Source organism: Leuciscus leuciscus, assembly GCF_965113295.1.
Source record: "Leuciscus leuciscus genome assembly, chromosome: 15".
NCBI classification, from domain to species: Eukaryota; Metazoa; Chordata; class Actinopteri; order Cypriniformes; family Leuciscidae; genus Leuciscus; species Leuciscus leuciscus.
The window spans coordinates 35,296,438-35,319,084 of NC_138739.1; the positions used below are offsets into that span (position 1 = coordinate 35,296,438).

General features: G+C 48.2%; 2 protein-coding genes across 5 annotated transcripts in view; both read left to right on the forward strand.

The window, feature by feature from the left end:
* Window positions 1-22,647, forward strand: part of LOC309475151 (uncharacterized protein) — a 343,736-nt gene that overhangs the window by 95,371 nt on the left and 225,718 nt on the right. The window lies entirely within an intron of this gene.
* The window catches only part of LOC309475207 (stonustoxin subunit beta-like), a 34,876-nt gene continuing 14,881 nt past the window's right edge, over window positions 2,653-22,647 (forward strand). The window contains exon 1 of the mRNA XM_082137912.1: window positions 2,653-3,020. Coding sequence (XP_081994038.1) covers window positions 2,842-3,020 — 179 coding nt within the window. The 5' untranslated portion in view covers window positions 2,653-2,841. The remainder of the gene's footprint in view (window positions 3,021-22,647) is intronic.

Below are 22,647 nucleotides of genomic sequence, written 5' to 3' on the forward strand. Positions count from 1 at the left end.
CCATGTCTTTCAACACATCATTGACGAGTGCCTGGAAGACCGCTGGGGAGTTGGAAAGCCGGAACGACATAACCAAATATTCAAAGTGCCCCCTGGGGGTGTTGAACGCGGTCTTCCATTCATCCCCCTACCTGATGCGAACCAAATGATATGCATTACGTAAATCCAATTTTGTGAAGATTGATGCTCCCTGCAACCTCTCGAAGGCTGAAGACATCAACGGCAAAGGATAAGTATTCTTTACCGTGATGCTGTTCAACCCCCGGTAATCAATACAAGGTCGCAGAGAACCATCCTTCTTCCCCACAAAAAAGAATCCCGCCCCCGCTGGAAAAGAGGAAGGGCGGATGAACTCAGTTGCTAGAAATATCAGAAATATATTTCTCCATAGCCTCCCTTTCTGGAGCAGAAAGCGAATATAACTTGCCCTTAGGCGGAGACGTACCTGGCAGTAAATCTATAGCACAGTCATAGGGACGATGCGGAGGAAGAGAAGCAGCCCGGGACTTACTGAACACTTCCTTCAGGTTGAGATACTCCGGTGGCACGTTAGACAGATTCACTGGCTCCTCCTGCAACACAGAACGAGAAACAGACGGGACAGCAGACGAAAGACATTAGGCATAACATTGATCACTCCAACTGGACACAGAGTTCTGACCCCACTCTATCCTGGGTCCGTGTTTCACCAACCACAGATGACCCAGGACAATAGGAGCGTGAGGTGACTGGGTGAGGTAGAGTGAGATCCTCTCAGTGTGGTTACCCGAGGTGATAAGTGTGATGAGCCCAGTGGTGTGAGTGATGCCCAGGAGTTCCTGTCCATTGAGTGCGTGGATGGGGAGGAAAACGTCACAGGCTGAAGAGAGAAGTAAATCGAGCATTTGGTTAAAAAAGCTCTGCACAGATTCGGTTCTCCCGAATACCTCTCGGGGTTGGGGATGCGCGGCTGTGGTCGGTTGAAGTTGGGAAATTCCGGGGAACAGGCGGGGCTGGCGCTGTGGGACCTCTCAGACATTGTATTTGAGAGGTGAGTTCGGACACCTGCATTACCAGAGCCTGTATCGCCCGACCCGAGGCTCCAATCTGTTCATCCTGACGATCCATACTGGCATGGTTACCGGCAAACATCTGCCCGATATCGGCTGCACTCGCTGAATCCATGGCTTGGTCAGATGGTTCTGTCATGGCTCGAAAAGAACAGTCAAGGATTCAATAGCAAGTGAATACTGGTGTTTATTAACACAAAGAAGTAAAGAGGTAGTGCAGGTTCAAAGAGAGGCAGGCAGAAGAAATCCAGGCTCGGAAACACAGGACTCAGTGGGCAGACGGCGAAACGGGAAACCAGCAAACGGTCCTCAGAACAGGGCAGAAATCCACGGTACGGGAAACAGGAACTGGAGTGAGGAGACATGACGGTGAGCAAAACCGGAGAACCTCCACAACCATCTGACAAAGACAAGACGAGGTGACAAACAATATATAGGACATTCTCATTCAAAACAGCTGGCGCTGATCAGCTCATCAGCGGAAATAACGAGCCGTGCTGATGAGCCGCGCCCATTCATACAACACACACACACATAGCGAGGGCGAGTCAATGAATCTATGAACCGTGACAATATGTTGTATTCGTCTTATTCGAACTTATACTTGATATTCTTTTTAGAATAAGTGATTCGTTTTGCTATTATTGGTTATGGGACAGGACTCCTGTCTATTCATTGTCAACTGTTTTCTATGAATACGTTTGTATTGGCTAACGTTTATTCAGCTAATGCGTGTCTGTTTAAAATGTGCAATGTTCAAATGCAAAGACAGCACGTCACATATAGAAAATCCCCTTTTCCCTATGGGATTTAGTATCATATTTGGATATTTGAATAATAAATTAAGTAGCAATTTAAAATAAATCACATGTACACACAATGTTCCTTTTTTTTAATTATATATAATTTTACTGTTTTCTAAGGGTTTCTTCATTTTAGACTAGTTACCAGCACACATTATATGCAATGCAATATTAATCATGATAAAAAATGATGTTGTACAGTATTGAAACTTTGGACTTTCACTGTATATTGCAGTGCAGTGGAAGTGAAATTTTGGATGTGGGTCAAAGTCAAAACTAGAATTATGAAGATAGGCATGTGTTTGTGTGTGTTTTGCATTCTCAAAATAATGACAAAAATATATGGGAGAAATTTCATCACACTGATGTTACTCAAAAAAAATAATAATTTCAAGGTTGGCAGGTCTGCTATTCTCGCATGACAGAAGGCTACTACTGGCTTTTATATGATCACCTGGCAAAGACAAGAATGAAGAAGAAATATGGGACACTAAAAATGTAGCTGAAATACAGGACTGTTCAGGGAAAAACAGGTCTTCTGAGTTTACATCTCCAAAGACACATAGAATACATGTTTACATGTCCATACAAATTAAAAATAGATCTTCTGAAAATGTGATCACACTCAAGATTTTTCAGCAGCAGAAAGCGATCCAATTTAGCATTTACATTGCTAATGTTTTCCCATTAAAGCTAGGGTAGGCAGTTTCTGTGATATTAGTGTCATTTAGAAGAACTACAAAAATAAAGACCGTTGCAAACGGCCCTTTCATGCATCACATCTCCCCAACTCAAACATCATAATCATCACCTCCGGGTCTATTAAAGTGAAGACATGTCTCAATGGGTAAAAGTAGGCTTCTTTCTCTTACATATGTGGAATACTTTTAATTTGACGTTTAGCTTACCTGTCAAGAAGAAACTCTGTAAGTTCGTCGTATCGATCGAAACCCAAACATTCCATCAAAATCCTCCATCTTTTAAAAACAATGCCAATGTTTATCCTTGTTTTACCCCGTTGTCTGTCTGTGTATTTTGACAAGTCTTCAAATTTTATTAGCACTTTTGTAACGAAATATGAATGTCTTTTTCCACACCCCCTAAACCCCCTCTGGCTCAACCTGCTTCAGCAGACACACCCCAAACTCTTGCTACTGGGCACGAGGAGGTATGAAAATACATACAGTGCCCTCCACTAATATTGGCACCCTTGGTAAATATGAGTAAGGGAATTTAGGCTGTTCGTGGAAATCTTCCCATTCATTTAAGCTGCCATTGGACGCGTAAGCAATCGGTGGGATCTCTGCTCCAAATGGACGCCCATTTGCCGCTTAAGTTAATGACGAAATGGACACTTTGCGTTTTTGAGGTGTAAGGCGTGGTAATGCGTGGCATTTACCATAGGGCCCTTGATGGACACCTTTAGGGGGCGACCTCGCTCCACGGTGGTGTCCACAGATGGCCAACGATGTCCACGGGGCCCCCTGTGTCCACAAACTGCCTATACCATCCCCCTTACAGCCTATCCCGCCCACCCACTCCACGCCATTGGCCGAAGTCATGGGATGGGCGGGGCTGTCCAAGGAGAGCCTATTTGTCCCCTTACAGCCTAAATGAAGCCAGTGGGCGGTGATTGGTCCCGAAAACGCCCTCTGTCCACGGACAGCCTAAATGTCCCCCTTACAGCCTATCTCCCGCCCACCCGCCCCGCGCCATTGGCCGAAGTCACGGGATGGGCGGGGCTGTCCACGGAGAGCCTATTTGTCCCCTTACGGCCTAAATGAAGCCAGTGGGCGGTGATTGGTCCCGAAAACGCCCTCTGTCCACGGACAGCCTAAATGTCCCCCTTGGAGCCTATCTCCCGCCCACCCGCCCTGCGCCATTGGCCGAAGTCGCGGCGTGGGTGGGGCTGTCCATGGAGAGCCTATTTGTCCCCTAACAGCCTATATGTGCGGAAATCGTCCACGAAGTGCCTAGGGTGTCCCCTAACAGCCTATATGAGCGGAATCTGTCAACAAAGGGGCCATGGTGTCCCCTAACAGCCTGTGTGTGCTGAAGTCGTCCACAAAGTGCCTATGGTGTCCCCTGTAACCCAGAGTAACTTATTTGACAGGGCCCCTGTAGGCTGTCCGTGGACAGTATGAATTTATGCAAATTTTGCACAATTAATGGGTGAAATGTACATCAGTGTGTTGTATTGTGTCCCCTGAGTGGTGTACAGTAGGTTTGACCACAAATAGCCACTTTATTGATGAAATATGACCTTTTAATGCAATGTCCACGGGGAGCCTACAGGGGCTCCGTCAAATAAGTTGCAGGTGGGACTTCAGCACATATGCTGAAATCCCCAATTCTTTACAGGGATTCACCGTCTGAAAATGACTAAGTCGAAAACAGCATCCCACCTGTAACTTATTCGACAGAGCCCCTGTAGGTTGTCCGTGGACAGTGTGAATTTATGCAAATTTTGCACAATTAATGGGTGAAATGTACATCAGTGTGTTGTATTGTGTCCCCTGAGTGGTGTACAGTAGGTTTGACCACAAATAGCCACTTTATTGATGAAATATGACCTTTTAATGCAATGTCCACGGGGAGCTTACAGGGGCTCCGTCAAATAAGTTGCAGGTGGGACTTCAGCACATATGCTGAAATCCCCAATTCTTTACAGGGATTCACCGTCTGAAAATGACTAAGTCGAAAACAGCATCCCACCTGTAACTTATTCGACAGAGCCCCTGTAGGCTGTCCGTGGACAGTATGAATTTATGCAAATTTTGCACAATTAATGGGTGAAATGTACATCAGTTTGTTGTATTGTGTCCCCTGAGTGGTGTACAGTAGGTTTGACCACAAATAACCACTTTATTGATGAAATATGACCTTTTAATGCAATGTCCACGGGGAGCCTACAGGGGCTCCGTCAAATAAGTTGCAGGTGGGACTTCAGCACATATGCTGAAATCCCCAATTCTTTACAGGGATTCACCGTCTGAAAATGACTAAGTCGAAAACAGCATCCCACCTGTAACTTATTCGACAGAGCCCCTTTAGGCTGTCCGTGGACAGTGTGAATTTATGCAAATTTTGCACAATTAATGGGTGAAATGTACATCAGTGTGTTGTATTGTGTCCCCTGAGTGGTGTACAGTAGGTTTGACCACAAATAGCCACTTTATTGATGAATAATGACCTTTTAATGCAATGTCCACGGGGAGCCTACAGGGGCTCCGTCAAATAAGTTGCAGGTGGGACTTCAGCACATATGCTGAAATCCCCAATTCTTTACAGGGATTCACCGTCTGAAAATGACTAAGTCGAAAACAGCATCCCACCTGTAACTTATTCGACAGAGCCCCTGTAGGCTGTCCGTGGACAGTGTGAATTTATGCAAATTTTGCACAATTAATGGGTGAAATGTACATCAGTGTGTTGTATTGTGTCCCCTGAGTGGTGTACAGTAGGTTTGACCACAAATAGCCACTTTATTGATGAAATATGACCTTTTAATGCAATGTCCACGGGGAGCCTACAGGGGCTCCGTCAAATAAGTTGCAGGTGGGACTTCAGCACATATGCTGAAATCCCCAATTCTTTACAGGGATTCACCGTCTGAAAATGACTAAGTCGAAAACAGCATCCCACCTGTAACTTATTCGACAGAGCCCCTGTAGGCTGTCCGTGGACAGTGTGAATTTATGCAAATTTTGCACAATTAATGGGTGAAATGTACATCAGTGTGTTGTATTGTGTCCCTTGAGTGGTGTACAGTAGGCTTGACCACAAATAGCCACTTTATTGATGAAATATGACCTTTTAATGCAATGTCCACGGGGAGCCTACAGGGGCTCCGTCAAATAAGTTGCAGGTGGGACTTCAGCACATATGCTGAAATCCCCAATTCTTTACAGGGATTCACCGTCTGAAAATGACTAAGTCGAAAACAGCATCCCACCTGTAACTTATTCGACAGAGCCCCTTTAGGCTGTCCGTGGACAGTGTGAATTTATGCAAATTTTGCACAATTAATGGGTGAAATGTACATCAGTGTGTTGTATTGTGTCCCCTGAGTGGTGTACAGTAGGTTTGATAACAAATAACCACTTTATTGATGAAATATGACCTTTTAATGCAATGTCCACGGACAGCGTACAGGGGCTCCGTCGAATAAGTTACAGGTGGGCTCCGAACTTTGAACGGCTATAACTCGGGGACCCGGCCGCCTAGCAACACCAAACTCGGGTCAAAGTAGGGTCTCGAAGGGCCCTCTCCGACGGGCCCTAGCCCGAGGCTCTAGCGCCCCCACGGTCCGAGATACGGGGCCCAACAGGAAAGGGTGCACTTCGGAAGGAAGGGTCCCAGCGGCTCGGGGCTCTGGGGTCTGAGAGGGCCCCTAGGGGCCCCTCACCACCCCGAAGGACGATCCGCTGGGACTCGTCCTTTCCGAGATATCGACCGTTTTGTCCAAAATTCCCTTATGTATAACCGGTTGTATCTTGGGGGATAAGCCGAGTTGGAGCTCCAAACTCCGGGCATGGGGAGGGCCCTTAGGGCCCCTTCTGACCCCACCGTCCCCAGCTCCTGGACCCTTCCGTTTCCGAGATACGGCCACTTCCGGTCCAGCTTTGACCGGGTGTATCTTGGGTGTTGAGCCGAATTGGAGCTCCAAACTCCGGGCGTCGGGAGGCACCCATGGGCCCCCCATGACCCCAGAGTATGGAGCCCCAAATCGGCTTCGTTCCTGAGATATGGCAACTTCCTGTGGAACTTTGAGCGGGTGTGTCTTGGGAACGAAGCCGACTTGGAGCTCCAAACTCTGGGCATGGGGAGGTACCAGTGGGCCCCCCATGACCCCAGAGTATGGTGCCCCAAATCGGCTTTGTTCCTGAGATATGGCAACTTCCTGTGGAACTTTGAGCGGGTGTGTCTTGGGAACGAAGCCGACTTGGAGCTCCAAACTCTGGGCATGGGGGGGTACCAGTGGGCCCCCCATGACCCCAGAGTATGGAGCCCCAAATCGGCTTTGTTCCTGAGATATGGCAACTTCCTGTGGAACTTTGAGCGGGTGTGTCTTGGGAACGAAGCCGTCTTGAAGCTCCATACTCTGGGCATTGGGGGGTACCAGTGGGACCCCCATGACCCCAGAGTATGGAGCCCCAAGTCGGCTTCGTTCCCAAGATACACCCGGTCAAACTCAGCATCCCACCTGTAGCTTAATAAGTTATTCACTGGCCTTCAGCAGATATGCTGAAATCCCCAATTCCTTACAGGGATTCACCCGCTGAAAATGTCTAAGTCGAAAACAGCATCCCACCTGTAACTTATCCGACGGAGCCCCTGTAGGCTCCCCGTGGACAGTATGATTTTATGCTAATTTTGCACAATTAATGGGTGAAATGTACATCAGTGTGTGGGTCTGTGTCCCCTGAGCGGTGTACAGTAGGTTTGAGCACCAATAACTACTTTATTTATGAAATATGACCTTTTAATGTAATGTCCACGGGGAGCCTACAGGGGCTCTGTCAAATAATCTGCAGGTGGGCTCCGAACTTTGAACGGCTATAACTCGGGGACCCGGCCGCCTAGCGACACCAAACTCGGGTCAAAGTAAGGTCCCGAGGGGCCCTCTCCGACGGGCCCTAGCCCGAGCTTCTAGCGCCCCCACGGTCCGAGATATGGGGCCCAACAGGAAAGGGTGCACTTCGGAAGGAAGGGTCCCAGAGGCTCGGGACTCTGGGGTCTGAGAGGTCCCCTGGGGAACCCTCACCACGCCGAAGGACGACCCGCTGGGGCTCTTCCTTTCCGAGATATAGATCGTTTTGTCCAAAATTCCCTTATGTATAACCGGGTGTATCTTGGGGGATAAGCCGAGTTGGAGCTCCAAACTCCGGGCATGGGGAGGGCCCTTGGGGCCCCTTCTGACCCCACCGTCCCCAGCTCCTGGACCCTTCCGTTTCCGAGATACGGCCACTTCCGGTCCAGCTTTGACCGGGTGTATCTTGGGTGTTGAGCCGAATTGGAGCTCCAAACTCCGGGCGTCGGGAGGCACCCATGGGCCCCCCATGACCCCAGAGTATGGAGCCCCAAATCGGCTTCGTTCCTGAGATATGGCAACTTCCTGTGGAACTTTGAGCTGGTGTGTCTTGGGAACGAAGCCGACTTGGAGCTCCAAACTCTGGGCATGGGGAGGTACCAGTGGGCCCCCCATGACCCCAGAGTATGGTGCCCCAAATCGGCTTTGTTCCTGAGATATGGCAACTTCCTGTGGAACTTTGAGCGGGTGTGTCTTGGGAACGAAGCCGACTTGGAGCTCCAAACTCTGGGTATGGGGGGGTACCAGTGGGCCCCCCATGACCCCAGAGTATGGAGCCCCAAATCGGCTTTGTTCCTGAGATATGGCAACTTCCTGTGGAACTTTGAGCGGGTGTGTCTTGGGAACGAAGCCGTCTTGAAGCTCCATACTCTGGGCATTGGGGGGTACCAGTGGGACCCCCATGACCCCAGAGTATGGAGCCCCAAGTCGGCTTCGTTCCCAAGATACACCCGGTCAAACTCAGCATCCCACCTGTAGCTTAATAAGTTACTCACTGGCCTTCAGCAGATATGCTGAAATCCCCAATTCCTTACAGGGATTCACCCGCTGAAAATGTCTAAGTCGAAAACAGCATCCCACCTGTAACTTATCCGACGGAGCCCCTGTAGGCTCCCCGTGGACAGTATGATTTTATGCTAATTTTGCACAATTAATGGGTGAAATGTACATCAGTGTGTGGGTCTGTGTCCCCTGAGCGGTGTACAGTAGGTTTGAGCACCAATAACTACTTTATTTATGAAATATGACCTTTTAATGTAATGTCCACGGGGAGCCTACAGGGGCTCTGTCAAATAATCTGCAGGTGGGCTCCGAACTTTGAACGGCTATAACTCGGGGACCCGGCCGCCTAGCGACACCAAACTCGGGTCAAAGTAAGGTCCCGAGGGGCCCTCTCCAACGGGCCCTAGCCCGAGCTTCTAGCGCCCCCACGGTCCGAGATATGGGGCCCAACAGGAAAGGGTGCACTTTGGAAGGAAGGGTCCTAGAGGCTCGGGACTCTGGGGTCTGAGAGGTCCCCTGGGGGACCCTCACCACGCCGAAGGACGACCCGCTGGGGCTCTTCCTTTCCGAGATATAGATCGTTTTGTCCAAAATTCCCTTATGTATAACCGGGTGTATCTTGGGGGATAAGCCGAGTTGGAGCTCCAAACTCCGGGCATGGGGAGGGCCCTTGGGGCCCCTTCTGACCCCACCGTCCCCAGCTCCTGGACCCTTCCGTTTCCGAGATACGGCCACTTCCGGTCCAGCTTTGACCGGGTGTATCTTGGGTGTTGAGCCGAATTGGAGCTCCAAACTCCGTGCGTCGGGAGGCACCCATGGGCCCCCCATGACCCCAGAGTATGGAGCCCCAAATCGGCTTCGTTCCTGAGATATGGCAACTTCCTGTGGAACTTTGAGCGGGTGTGTCTTGGGAACGAAGCCGACTTGGAGCTCCAAACTCTGGGCATGGGGAGGTACCAGTGGGCCCCCCATGACCCCAGAGTATGGAGCCCCAAATCGGCTTTGTTCCTGAGGTATGGCAACTTCCTGTGGAACTTTGAGCGGGTGTGTCTTGGGAACGAAGCCGACTTGGAGCTCCAAACTCTGGGCATGGGGAGGTACCAGTGGGCCCCCCATGACCCCAGAGTATGGAGCCCCAAATCGGCTTTGTTCCTGAGATATGGCAACTTCCTGTGGAACTTTGAGCGGGTGTATCTTGGGAACGAAGCCGACTTGGAGCTCCATACTCTGGGCATTGGGGGGTACCAGTGGGACCCCCATGACCCCAGAGTATGGAGCCCCAAGTCGGCTTCGTTCCCAAGATACACCCGGTCAAACTCAGCATCCCACCTCTAGCTTAATAAGTTACTCACTGGCCTTCAGCAGATATGCTGAAATCCCCAATTCCTTACAGGGATTCACCCGCTGAAAATGTCTAAGTCGAAAACAGCATCCCACCTGTAACTTATCCGACGGAGCCCCTGTAGGCTCCCCGTGGACAGTATGATTTTATGATAATTTTGCACAATTAATGGGTGAAATGTACATCAGTTTGTGGGGCTGTTTCCCCTGAGCGGTGTACAGTAGGTATATATATATATATATATGTCCCTGTCCAAAAGTACAAACATTGTTCCACCCGGTAACTTAATTAAAAGGGCCCCTTATTGTCAATATCACTATTGTATTGTCACTATCAAAATATTTTTTTAGATCGACAAATCATTCAGTCACTATGTAATGGCTGTGAGGGTATGACTTAAAGTAATTTTTAATTAAACAGTGTCTTACTTGAAAATATACTTAAAGAGTGACTCACTTCAAAATTGAACAGAGTGATTGAACATAGTATCATTTAGAGTAAGATACTATGTAATTGTTGTGAATTACTTTAAATTATACCCGCAGACCCCCACTAGTAAATTTTGAAGTAAGGTGCATGTAGTTGCATTGATTTACTTTAAATTATCAGTACGCACCTGTGAGTATATCTTTAAGTAATTTTGCATGTAATAACAGTGGATTACTTGAAATTGTACCTTCACAACCCTAGTCAATTTTAAAGTAATTGCACTGTAACTTCCTTTAAGTTATCGTGTTACTTGAAATTGTACCTTCACAACCCTAGTCAATTTTAAAGTAATTGCACTGTAACTTCCTTTAAGTTATCGTATTACTTGAAATTGTACCTTCACAACCCTAGTCAATTTTAAAGTAATTGCACTGTAACTTCCTTTAAGTTATCGTCAAATTATGGGAGTGTACTCATGAGACAAGTCCTCTGTTCAGAGTTTTTACTGACACAAATCTCTAGATCCCTGAACCTTCAGCATCAGCAGTACGCCATGCCTGTCGAATCGTGCCCGTTGTGTTGCCGTTTGTTTGCACGACTAGGCCAACACTTAAAAGTGTCCCACAATGTTAACAATGTTGAAGAAAGGAAATTACTCCTCTCTTTGGAGTCTGGACGGATAAACATCCGCCAAGGACGCTGTCCAGTGCCTGGCTGTGGCAGGGACACAACTCGCCTGGACCGTCACATGAAGTCTCATTGTGAATTATCCACAGCAGCCAGGGAAGGATACATGATGTCCATCAAGCGGGTAAAAGTGTTGGAAAAATTGAGTGCTTTGAGGGCATCTCAGCCGGAGGTGCCAATGGTCTCCACCCTCGACCTGGAAGATGCTGAACACCCCTGGATGGATGAAGATGTGGTGCCGGTGTTTGAGAATGATTCGGATGACGAGGACTGTGGTAATCCTTCTTGCAACCGCCGTGTAGCGAAGATGAGGGCACAGATTGTCGATATGAATCAGAAAATTGACACCCTTTCAAGTGCCCTCAAAAATGTTACCCGACGGTACCGGTTGCTGAAAAGAAAGTCTTCAGCAACGGGGGCAGCCAGAGTCAAGCAGGTTACGAGACAAATCCTCTCATCCCTTGGGCCAGAGTTAGAGAGTGTGGACCCTGACGAGCCCACTCCACCCTCCACCCACGACGATCCCTCAGACACCCAGCTGCCCTCTGACACCCAGCCAGCCTCTGACACCCAGCCATCCTCCGTCCCCCGGTTGCAAACCTCAAGTCCACCTCACTACCCCGATCACGTGGTTGTCCTGAGTGAGTATAACATTTGCACGGTTTTAAACATTTGTTTGGATAATTGTTTTGTAAAAAATGTGAAAGCAAATATATATTCTATATGTGCTAAATGTTTTATGAAAGGCTGTGACTGTGCTGACAGTTTTTTTATTTTCCTCTTTCTCTGTGTGCAGATTCGCTGCTGGAAGAATACCGAAGGCACCAAGAAGGCCCGGATCCTTCGTACAAAACGAGGGAAAATGTCAGCGGGACGATTTATCGGTTAAAAAAATTTCTTGGATTTATGTCCGAGGGCAAGACCAACCTCGCCAACCTGTGTTTTTTAAACGAGACGTCAAAGATACACAAGTAAGTCCTGTTCTTCTTGTGTTCTGAAGTTTGTTTAAATAGTAAAATTGAGCACGCTTTAAATTGACTTTCTTGAAGATTAAACTTTCAATCTATTATGAAAATGTCATTGTACCCTCAACTTTGACCATTTACTTAGAAAAATGCCCTCACACTCCTAGTATATTTTTGAGTAATTGTACATGCAATAGCTGTGAGTTACTTGAGATTATACCTGCACTCAACCACTAGTAAATTTCTAAGTAACGGTGCATGTAATGGCAGTGATTTACTCCAAATTATTGACCATTTACTTAAAAATATACCCTCACACTCCTATTATACTTTTGAGTAATTGTACATGTAATTGCTGTGAGTTACTTGAGATTATACCTGCACTCAACCACTAGTACATTTTTAAGTAACGGTGCATGTAATTGCAGTGATTTACTCCAAATTATCAGCACACCCCGACTAGAATATTTTTAAGTAACTGTACATGTTGAGCAATAGTCTGTGCTTTCTGAATGAAACGTCTAGAATACACGTGCAGGTTTTGTTTTTCTTGTGTTCTGAATATTTGGTTTAACCAGTAGAACGGAGCTGTCAAATTGATTTCTGATGCGATGCAGTTTTGAACTTGGTGTTTTTTTGCTTTGGACTTAGAACGGCGCTGTCCGTGGTCCTGAAGTTGTAAGGCTAATGTTGCGCTCTTAACAGCTGTGATGTAATGCTGACAAATAGATTTGTGATGGTGTTTTTGTTTTGGACCTGGTCCTGTACATTACTGCTTGATTCCGCACTGCTTTGTTTCATGTGACCGAGATAGAGAGGCTGTTAGAAACAGCACTATTTTTAAATTGACTTTCTTGAAGATTAAACTTTCAATCTGTTATGAAAATGTCATTGTGCCCTCAACTTTGACCATTTACTTAGAAATATACCCTCACACTCCTAGTATATTTTTGAGTAATTGTACATGTAATTGCTGTGAGTTACTTGAGATTATACCTGCACTCAACCACTAGTAAATTTCTAAGTAACGGTGCATGTAATGGCAGTGATTTACTCCAAATTATCAGCACACCCCGACTAGAATATTTTTAAGGAACTGTACATGTTGAGCAACAGTCTGTGCTTTCTGAATGGAACGTCCAGAATACACGTGCAGGTTTTGTTTTTCTTAGAACGGAGCTGTCAAATTGATTTCTGATGCGATGCAGTTCTTAACTTGGTGTGTTTTGCTTTGGGCTTAGAACGGCGCTGTCCGCGGTCCTGAAGTTGTAAGGCTAATGTTGCGCTCTTAACAGCTGTGATGTAATGCTGACAAATAGATGTGTGATGGTGTTTTTGTTTTGGACCTGGTCCTGTACATTACTGCTTGATTCCGCACTGCTTTGTTTCATGTGACCGAGATAGAGAGGCTGTTAGAAACAGCACTATTTTTAAATTGACTTTCTTGAAGATTAAACTTTCAATCTATTATGAAAATGTCATTGTACCCTCAACTTTGACCATTTACTTAGAAATATACCCTCACACTCCTAGTATATTTTTGAGTAATTGTACATGTAATTGCTGTGAGTTACTTGAGATTATACCTGCACTCAACCACTAGTAAATTTCTAAGTAACGGTGCATGTAATGGCAGTGATTTACTCCAAATTATCAGCACACCCCGACTAGAATATTTTTAAGGAACTGTACATGTTGAGCAACAGTCTGTGCTTTCTGAATGAAACGTCCAGAATACACGTGCAGGTTTTGTTTTTCTTAGAACGGAGCTGTCAAATTGATTTCTGATGCGATGCAGTTCTTAACTTGGTGTTTTTTGCTTTGGACTTAGAACGGAGCTGTCCGCGGTCCTGAAGTTGTCAGGCTAATGTTGCGCTCTTAACAGCTGTGATGTAATGCTGACAAATAGATTTGTGATGGGATGCAGTTTCGAATTTTGTGTTTTTTTTTGTTTTGGACCTGGTCCTGTTCATTACTGCTCTATTCCGCACTGCTTTGTTTTATGTGACCGAGATAGAGAGGCTGTTAGAAACAGCACTATTTTTAAATTGGCTTTCTTGAAGATTAAACTTTCAATCTATTATGAAAATGTCATTGTACACTCAACTTTGACCATTTACTTAGAAATATACCCTCACACTCCTAGTATATTTTTGAGTAATTGTACATGTAATTGCTGTGAGTTACTTGAGATTATACCTGCACTCAACCACTAGTACATTTCTAAGTAACGGTGCATGTAATTGCAGTGATTTACTCCAAATTATTGACCATTTGCTTAAAAATATACCCTCACACTCCTCGTATACTTTTGAGTAATTGTACATGTAATTGCTGAGAGTTACTTGAGATTATACCTGCACTCAACCAGCTGTCAAAGCTGTCTTTTTGAGCTGTCAAATTTTTTGAGCTGTCAAATTGATTTCTGATGCGATGCATTTTAGAATTTGGTGTTTTTGCTTTGGACCTAGAACGGCACTGTCTTTGCTGCAAACCTAATTCTGTACATGATCAGCCCATCTGTGCAATTCAAGGCAGTTTGCGTATGTGATGGTACTTTGAACTGAGTGTTTCCTGATTTCTGATGTTGTTGTTTTTTTGTTTTTTGGTCCGTGTCCAGATGGATATCCTTCCTAAGGCAGTCCCACATGAAGGAGACAACAGTGAGGCACTATGCCCAGAACGTGGCGCAGTTTTTGGATTACATTACCGAAACACCTCCAACCTCCTGCCGTCTTAGTCGCACTGTTCTGATCGGGCTGCGCCGGGAGATGCGCCGGGTCCTGAAGACCATGGGCAGGGGCGTGGCCATGCACCAGGTGGCGGTGAAGGCACTGAAGGAGGAGCGCGTTCTGTCAAAGGCGACCCTCCTGAAGTGCCAAGACCTTGCATCTAAGGCCATCCCAGAACTTCTGGGTAAGTTTTTTTATTCAAACATTTCAACTTGTACTCTCAAGGAGTTAACTGTAAAAATAATTTGCCATTTAATTGCTGGGTTTTTACTCCTTGTTGTTGTTGTTTTTAGGGAGTTTGGAGAGGGACCCATCATACAAAAACTTATGGAGGTTCTATGGCTACTTTTCGGCCTTCCTGGCATCCCTCTACGGCCACAGGGGAGGTGTCCTAACGAACATGACAATCCAGGAGGTGCGGGGGGCACGTTATTCTTCAAATGAGAAGGCGCATGTTATAAACGTGAGTCATTTATATACATAAATGTTTTTGGGAACTTGTATTTATCTGTTCTGTTCTTAACTGTCTTTGTGTGTGTGTGTGTGTGTGTGTGTGTGTGTGTGTGTGTGTGTGTGTGTGTGTGTGTGTGTGTGTGTGTGTGTGTGTGTGTGTGTGATCAGGTATGCAGCCACAAGACGAATAAAGCCTTCGGGCCAGCCCAGATTGCCCTCCTGGATAATGAATATGCCTGGGCGAACAAGTTTCTCTCCATAAAAGACAAACTGCCGGGCGGGAAGGATGCCAGATTCTTTTTTTTTACATCCAAGCCCAACCCCTGCAAAAACCTAAATGGCTATTTCCAGGAGGCGTGGAAGGAGATGGGCCTCCCTGGATGCCCGACTTTTACTGACATCCGGACGTCGATCGCCAGCCATGTAAGTGTCTTCTCACATGAGCACATATTTTTGGTTATCACTGTGTATTGTTTTATGTTACCAATTTGCCTTTGTTTTTCCCTTCTTTTCCTCTGTGTTTGTAGGCCAAGTTCACGCACTCGGACAATGATCGGCAGAAGTTGTCTAAGTTCATGTGCCACGACGTTAGAACGGCTGACAAGTTCTACGTCACCAACTTGTCAGTAAAGCAGGCCGTGGAGCACCGCATGCTCTTTCAGGCGGCGCTTCAAGGAGAGGAACGCTCACCAGCAAGGACACCGCAGAAGAGAAAGCGGCCCATGAAAAGGGCACCTCAGCCCCGCAAGCAGAGTAGACAGGATTCAGACATAACGTCTAGCAGCACCAGCCCAGAAGATGCTGTACCGGAGTCCGGTGTGTCAAATCTGGGGTCCGATAAGGTAAAGTGATATCATGTACTGAGACTACATCCATACATGTTGTCTTGATTTGCAGACTAATGATCAATTGTTCTCCATGTATTTTCTTTGACAGGAGGAGGAACAAGGATCTAAAGTCATGGCGGCTGAGGTGGAGAAAAAGAAGTTGAGGGTGGTCCTGACTCCTCTGGGCCGTAGGGCGAGGCTTAGACCAAGGCTGATCTCGCCGTTGAAAATTCCGAAAATCTTGTCTTTGTCAAAATCAAAAGAGGCGGCGAAGAAAGTGAAGAGGTCCATTGAAAAGCGCCGGAGAAAGAAATGAACATTTTTTTTTTCATTTGACCTTTTTCTTCTTTTTTTAATTCAGTGTGTTTTTTAGTGTTTTCTTTATTGTTTAAATATTATTCATATATTGTTTTTCTATATTATGAATCTGTTATTATATTGTTATTATATCTTTGTGTGCTTTTTTTCTAATAAATATACTTGCTTGTTTTTGAATTTACACTTTTTGTCTGTCATCATTTTTTTCCTAAAAGGGTATTTATATTTACTGCGTTATCCAGCGAAAATTTTATTTGAAAGATCCAGCTGCTCAAAATTTCTAACATTTAATTTCAAGGCTAATTATTCATAAGTAGTAGCTATAATGTACATCAGTTATATCTAACATTTAATTTGAAGGATAATTAATCATAATTAATAGCTATAATGTACATCAGTTATATCAGAACACATATTGTTTATAAACATCTGATTATTCACAATGACCTATGTAAATAAATAATTCTACACACACACAAACAAACACACACACACACACACACACACACACACACACACACACACACACACACACATACAAATTTTACAAGTCATTAATGTGTAGTCTGTGGACAACACCTTAATGACTTGTTTAATTTGTGTGTGTGTGTGTGTGTGTGTGTGTGTGTGTGTGTGTGTGTGTGTGTGTGTGTGTGTGTGTGTGTGTGTGTGTGTGTGTGTGTGTGTGTGTGTGTGTGACCTATTAATATAGAATATTTAGATAGATGAGAGAAATGAAAGTCATTAAGTCAAATAATATGTGCAGCCTATCTGTCTAGGTCAAAATTGTTTTCAGATGGACCATGACATCAGGGTGATCCCATAAGGTGGTCTGAGCTGGGTTCGAAGCCATGTCCTCACAGGCAAAGCCACCTGAGTGGTGTACAGTAGGTTTCACCTCATAAAAGCTCTGTAGTTATGAATTATAACCCATTAATATACTCAGCATCCCACCTGTAGCTTAATAAGTTACTCACTGGCCTTCAGCACATATGCTGAAATCCCCAATTCCTTACAGGGATTCACCCGCTGAAAATGTCTAAGTCGAAAACAGCATCCCACCTGTAACTTATCCAACGGGTCCCATATATGCTGTCTGTGAACGGTTGAATTTTATGCAAATTATGCATCATTAATAGCTCTCAAGTACATCAGTGTGTTTATATTGCATTTACTGGGTGGTTTGCAGTAGGTCTTACCCAATAAAAGCACTGTAATTATGAAATATGACCTATTAATATAGAATATTTAGATAGATAAGAGAAATGAAAGCCATTAAGTCAAAATCAGATGTGCAGCCTATCTGTCTAGGTCAAAATAGTTTTCAGATGGACCATGACATCAGGGTGATCCCATAAGGTGGTCTGAGCTGGATTAGATCCCATGTCCTCACGAGCAAAGGGGCCCCAACCAAAAAGACAGTGCACACTGACCACTTCCCCACATAAGACATGAAAAGTCCCTAGTAGATATTCCGTATATGTAGCATATATGTCCCAGTCCAATAATTTGTATTTTATCAACTTTTCCACATGCAACTTATCTGAAAGGGCCCCTTATTGTCAATATCACTATTTTATTGTCACTATCAACATAGTTTTAAAAAATGGACAAATTCATCAGGGTGATCTCATATCGTGGTCACAGCTGGATTAGATCCCATGTCCTCACGAGCAAAGGGGCCACAACCAAAAAGACAGTGCACACTGACCACTTCCCCACAGAAGACATGAAAAGTACCCAGTAGATATTCCGTATATGTAGCATATATGTCCCAGTCCAATAATTTGTATTTTATCAACTTTTCCACATGCAACTTATCTGAAAGGGCCCCTTATTGTCAATATCACTATTTTATTGTCACTATCAAAATAGTTTAAAAAAATGGACAAATTCATCAGGCTGATTTCATATCGTGGTCACAGCTGGATTAGATCCCATGTCCTCACGAGCAAAGGGGCCACAACCAAAAAGACAGTGCACACTGACCACTTCCCCACAGAAGACATGAAAAGTACCCAGTAGATATTCCGTATATGTAGCATATATGTCCCAGTCCAATAATTTGTATTTTATCAACTTTTCCACATGCAACTTATCTGAAAGGGCCCCTTATTGTCAATATCACTATTTTATTGTCACTATCAAAATAGTTTAAAAAAATGGACAAATTCATCAGGCTGATTTCATATCGTGGTCACAGCTGGATTAGATCCCATGTCCTCACGAGCAAAGGGGCCCCAACCAAAAGACAGTGCACACTGACCACTTCCCCACAGAAGAAGTAGCAGTCATCACCAATGGAAGCCAATTGGACGTCACCCGGTGGTTTTCGGCCAATATCTACGCGAAATCACCACCAAAATCGACCAAACTGGTACCATTCTTTTCAGCTCGACGAGACGTTTCCAAAGAGCTCCGTGCCCGCCGGATCCGTCGAGTCACCACCGAAATATTTGCGTTTTTCGCCTTCGGGGGGCTGTATCTCGGGCCCCCGGGGGCCCCCGAGGCCTTGGGTGGGCTCTTTGGAAAGGTCTCTTCCCCCTCTAGGGTCGATATAAATTTGGCGTCGATAGGACAAACCTTCGCCGAGTTACGGCCGTTTAATTAGTTGCAGGTGGGACTTCAGCACATATGCTGAAATCTCCAATTCGTTACAGGGATTCACCCGCTGAAAATGTCTAAGTCGAAAACAGCATCCCACCTGTAACTTATCCGACGGAGCCCCTGTAGGCTCCCCGTGGACAGTATGATTTTATGCTAATTTTGCACAATTAATGGGTGAAATGTACATCAGTTTGTGGGGCTGTGTCCCCTGAGCGGTGTACAGTCGGTTTGACCACAAATAACCACTTTATTTATGAAAAATGTCCTTTTAATGCAATTTCCACGGACAGCCTAGGAATAGGCTGTCAGGGGACACAATAGGCACTTTGTGGACAAAAGGCATGGATTATAGGCTGTAAGGGGGACGTTTAGGCTGTCCATGGACAGAGGGTGTTTTCGGGATCGATCCCCGCCCCCTGGCTTCGTTTAGGCTGTAAGGGGACAAATAGGCTCTCCGTGGACGGCGCCGCCCATCCCGCGACTTCGGCCAATGGCACGGGGCGGGTGGGCGGGAGATAGGCTGTAAGGGGGACGTTTAGGCTGTCCGTGGACAGAGGGCGTTTTCGGCATCGATCCCCGCCCCCTGGCTTCGTTTAGGCTGTAAGGGGACAAATAGGCTCTCCGTGGACAGCCCCGCCCATCCCGTGACTTCGGCCAATGGCGCCAATTGGACGTCGCCCTGTCTTTTTTGGCTAATATCGCAGTGAAAACATCACCAAAAATCATGAGACTGGTACCGTTCTTTTCAGTTCGACGAGGCGGTTCCAGTGAGCTCACCTTCGCGGAGTTACGGCCGATTTAAAAAAAAATCAGTGGGTTACCATCCATGGAACTGCATGCGCTTGTAGGTGGGTCTGCCCAGACCGGGCCGCCCTGCTTCATACCCGGCTGGGATCCCCTTGCGCCGCAGCTCACCCCGGGGCTAGCTGGTATGAGAGGGTGCCCTGCAACGATGTCCTCCATTGAGGCTTGATTTTCAGGGGATGACCCTGGGGCTTGAGCCTCTTTGGAGACCCCGAACTTGGGGCTGAATTCGTTGCGGCACCCTTTGGGATCCAGGCACTCGGGACTCCTCAGCCTTCCTCCAGGGACGGTGGCCCGTCCTGGGTCAAAGGCAGATTTAACCGCCACCAATGGAGGTCCATCTGGAGCTAAGACGGTCCTAAAACTGGCCTCCGGGGTTTCATGGAGGAGAGGTACTGTGGTGGAGGGACACACCACCCTCAACACACTGTCGTGAGAACCAGTCAAAGTCACTCTGGCTGGGGATAAAATCTAAACTGGGCCGTGCCATGGAGCTCTGGAAGTCCTGGAGGGAGAGGGCCTCCAGGAAGAACCCAAGCCCAGCCAGGGGCCACTCTGGCTGGGGAGGAAACCCAGGCTGAGCAGAGCGCGCTGGAGCTCTGGAACTCCTGGAGGGAGAGGGCCTCCAGGACCGTTCCAAAGCCCAGCCAGGGGCCACTCTGGCTGGGGACGAAACCCAGAGCGAGCAGGGCGCCCGGAGCTCTGGAACTCCTGGAGGGAGAGGGCCTCCAGGACCGTTCCAAGCCCAGCCAGGGGCCACTCTGGCTGGGGACGAAACACAGGCTGAGCTGTGCGCGCTGGAGCTCTGGAACTCCTGGAGGGAGAGGGCCTCCAGGACCGTTCCATGCCCAGCCAGGGGCCACTCTGGCTGGGGACGAAACACAGGCTGAGCTGAGCGCGCTGGAGCTCTGGAACTCCTGGAGGGAGAGGGCCTCCAGGACCGTTCCAAGCCCAGCCAGGGGCCACTCTGGCTGGGGACGAAACCCAGAGCGAGCAGGGCGCCCGGAGCTCTGGAACTCCTGGAGGGAGAGGGCCTCCAGGACCGTTCCAAGCCCAGCCAGGGGCCACTCTGGCTGGGGACGAAACACAGGCTGAGCTGGGCGCGCTGGAGCTCTGGAACTCCTGGAGGGAGAGGGCCTCCAGGAAGAACCCAAGCCCAACCAGGGGCCACTCTGGCTGGGGACGAAACACAGGCTGAGCTGTGCGCGCTGGAGCTCTGGAACTCCTGGAGGGAGAGGGCCTCCAGGACCGTTCCAAGCCCAGCCAGGGGCCACTCTGGCTGGGGACGAAACACAGGCTGAGCTGGGCGCGCTGGAGCTCTGGAACTCCTGGAGGGAGAGGGCCTCCAGGACCGTTCCAAGCCCAGCCAGGGGCCACTCTGGCTGGGGACGAAACCCAGAGCGAGCAGGGCGCCCGGAGCTCTGGAACTCCTGGAGGGAGAGGGCCTCCAGGACCGTTCCAAGCCCAGCCAGGGGCCACTCTGGCTGGGGACGAAACACAGGCTGAGCTGGGCGCGCTGGAGCTCTGGAACTCCTGGAGGGAGAGGGCCTCCAGGAAGAACCCAAGCCCAACCAGGGGCCACTCTGGCTGGGGACGAAACACAGGCTGAGCTGGGTGCGCTGGAGCTCTGGAACTCCTGGAGGGAGAGGGCCTCCAGGAAGAACCCAAGCCCAGCCAGGGGCCACTCTGGCTGGGGACGAAACACAGGCTGAGCTGTGCGCGCTGGAGCTCTGGAACTCCTGGAGGGAGAGGGCCTCCAGGACCGTTCCAAGCCCAGCCAGGGGCCACTCTGGCTGGGGACGAAACACAGGCTGAGCTGGGCGCGCTGGAGCTCTGGAACTCCTGGAGGGAGAGGGCCTCCAGGACCGTTCCAAGCCCAGCCAGGGGCCACTCTGGCTGGGGGCGAAACACAGGCTGAGCTGTGCGTGCTGGAGCTCTGGAACTCCTGGAGGGAGAGGACCTCCAGGAAGAACACAAGCCCAGCAAGGGCCACTCTGGCTGGGGAAGAAAACACAGGCTGAACTGTGCGTGCTGGAGCTCTGGAACTCCTGGAGGGAGAGGGCCTTCAGGACCGTCCCAAGCCCAGCCAGGGGCCACTCTGGCTGGGGACGAAACACAGGCTGAGCAGAGCACGCTGGAGCTCTGGAACTCCAGGAGGGAGAGGGCCTCCAGGAGCAATCCAAGCCCAGCCAGGGTGCACTCTGGCTGGGGATAAAATCCTGGCGGGAGAGGGCCTCCAGGAGCAATCCAAAACCTGAGTCCAAAATATTGCGGTATCTGTGGGGTTTCAGGCACTCGGGACTCCTCGGCCTTCCTCCGGGGAGGGTGGCCCGTCCTGGGTCAAAGGCATATTTAACCGCCACCAATGGAGGTCCATCTGGAGCTAAGACGGTCCTAAAACTGGCCTCCGGGGTTTCATGGAGGAGAGGTACTGTGGTGGAGGGACACACCACCCTCAACACACTGTGGTGAGTACCACTCAAAGTCACTCTGGCTGGGGATAAAATCTAAACTGGGCCGTGCCATGGAGCTCTGGAAGTCCTGGAGGGAGAGGGCCTCCAGGAAGAACTCCAGCCCAGCCAGGGGCCACTCTGGCTGGGGACGAAATCCAGGCTGAGCAGAGCGCGCTGGAGCTCTGGAACTCCTGGAGGGAGAGGGCCTCCAGGAAGAACCCAAGCCCAGCCAGGGGCCACTCTGGCTGGGGACGAAATCCAGGCTGAGCAGAGCGTGCTGGAGCTCTGGGAAGTCCTGGCGGGAGAGGGCCTCCAGGAAGAACCCAAGCCCAGCCAGGGGCCACTCTGGCTGGGGACGAAACACAGGCTGAGCTGTGCGCGCTGGAGCTCTGGAACTCCTGGAGGGAGAGGGCCTCCAGGACCGTCCCAAGCCCAGCCAGGTGCCACTCTGGCTGGGGACGAAACACAGGCTGAGCTGGGCGCGCTGGAGCTCTGGTACTCCTGGAGGGAGAGGGCCTCCTGGAAGAACCCAAGCCCAGGCAGGGGCCACTCTGGCTGGGGAGGAAACCCAGGCTGAGCAGAG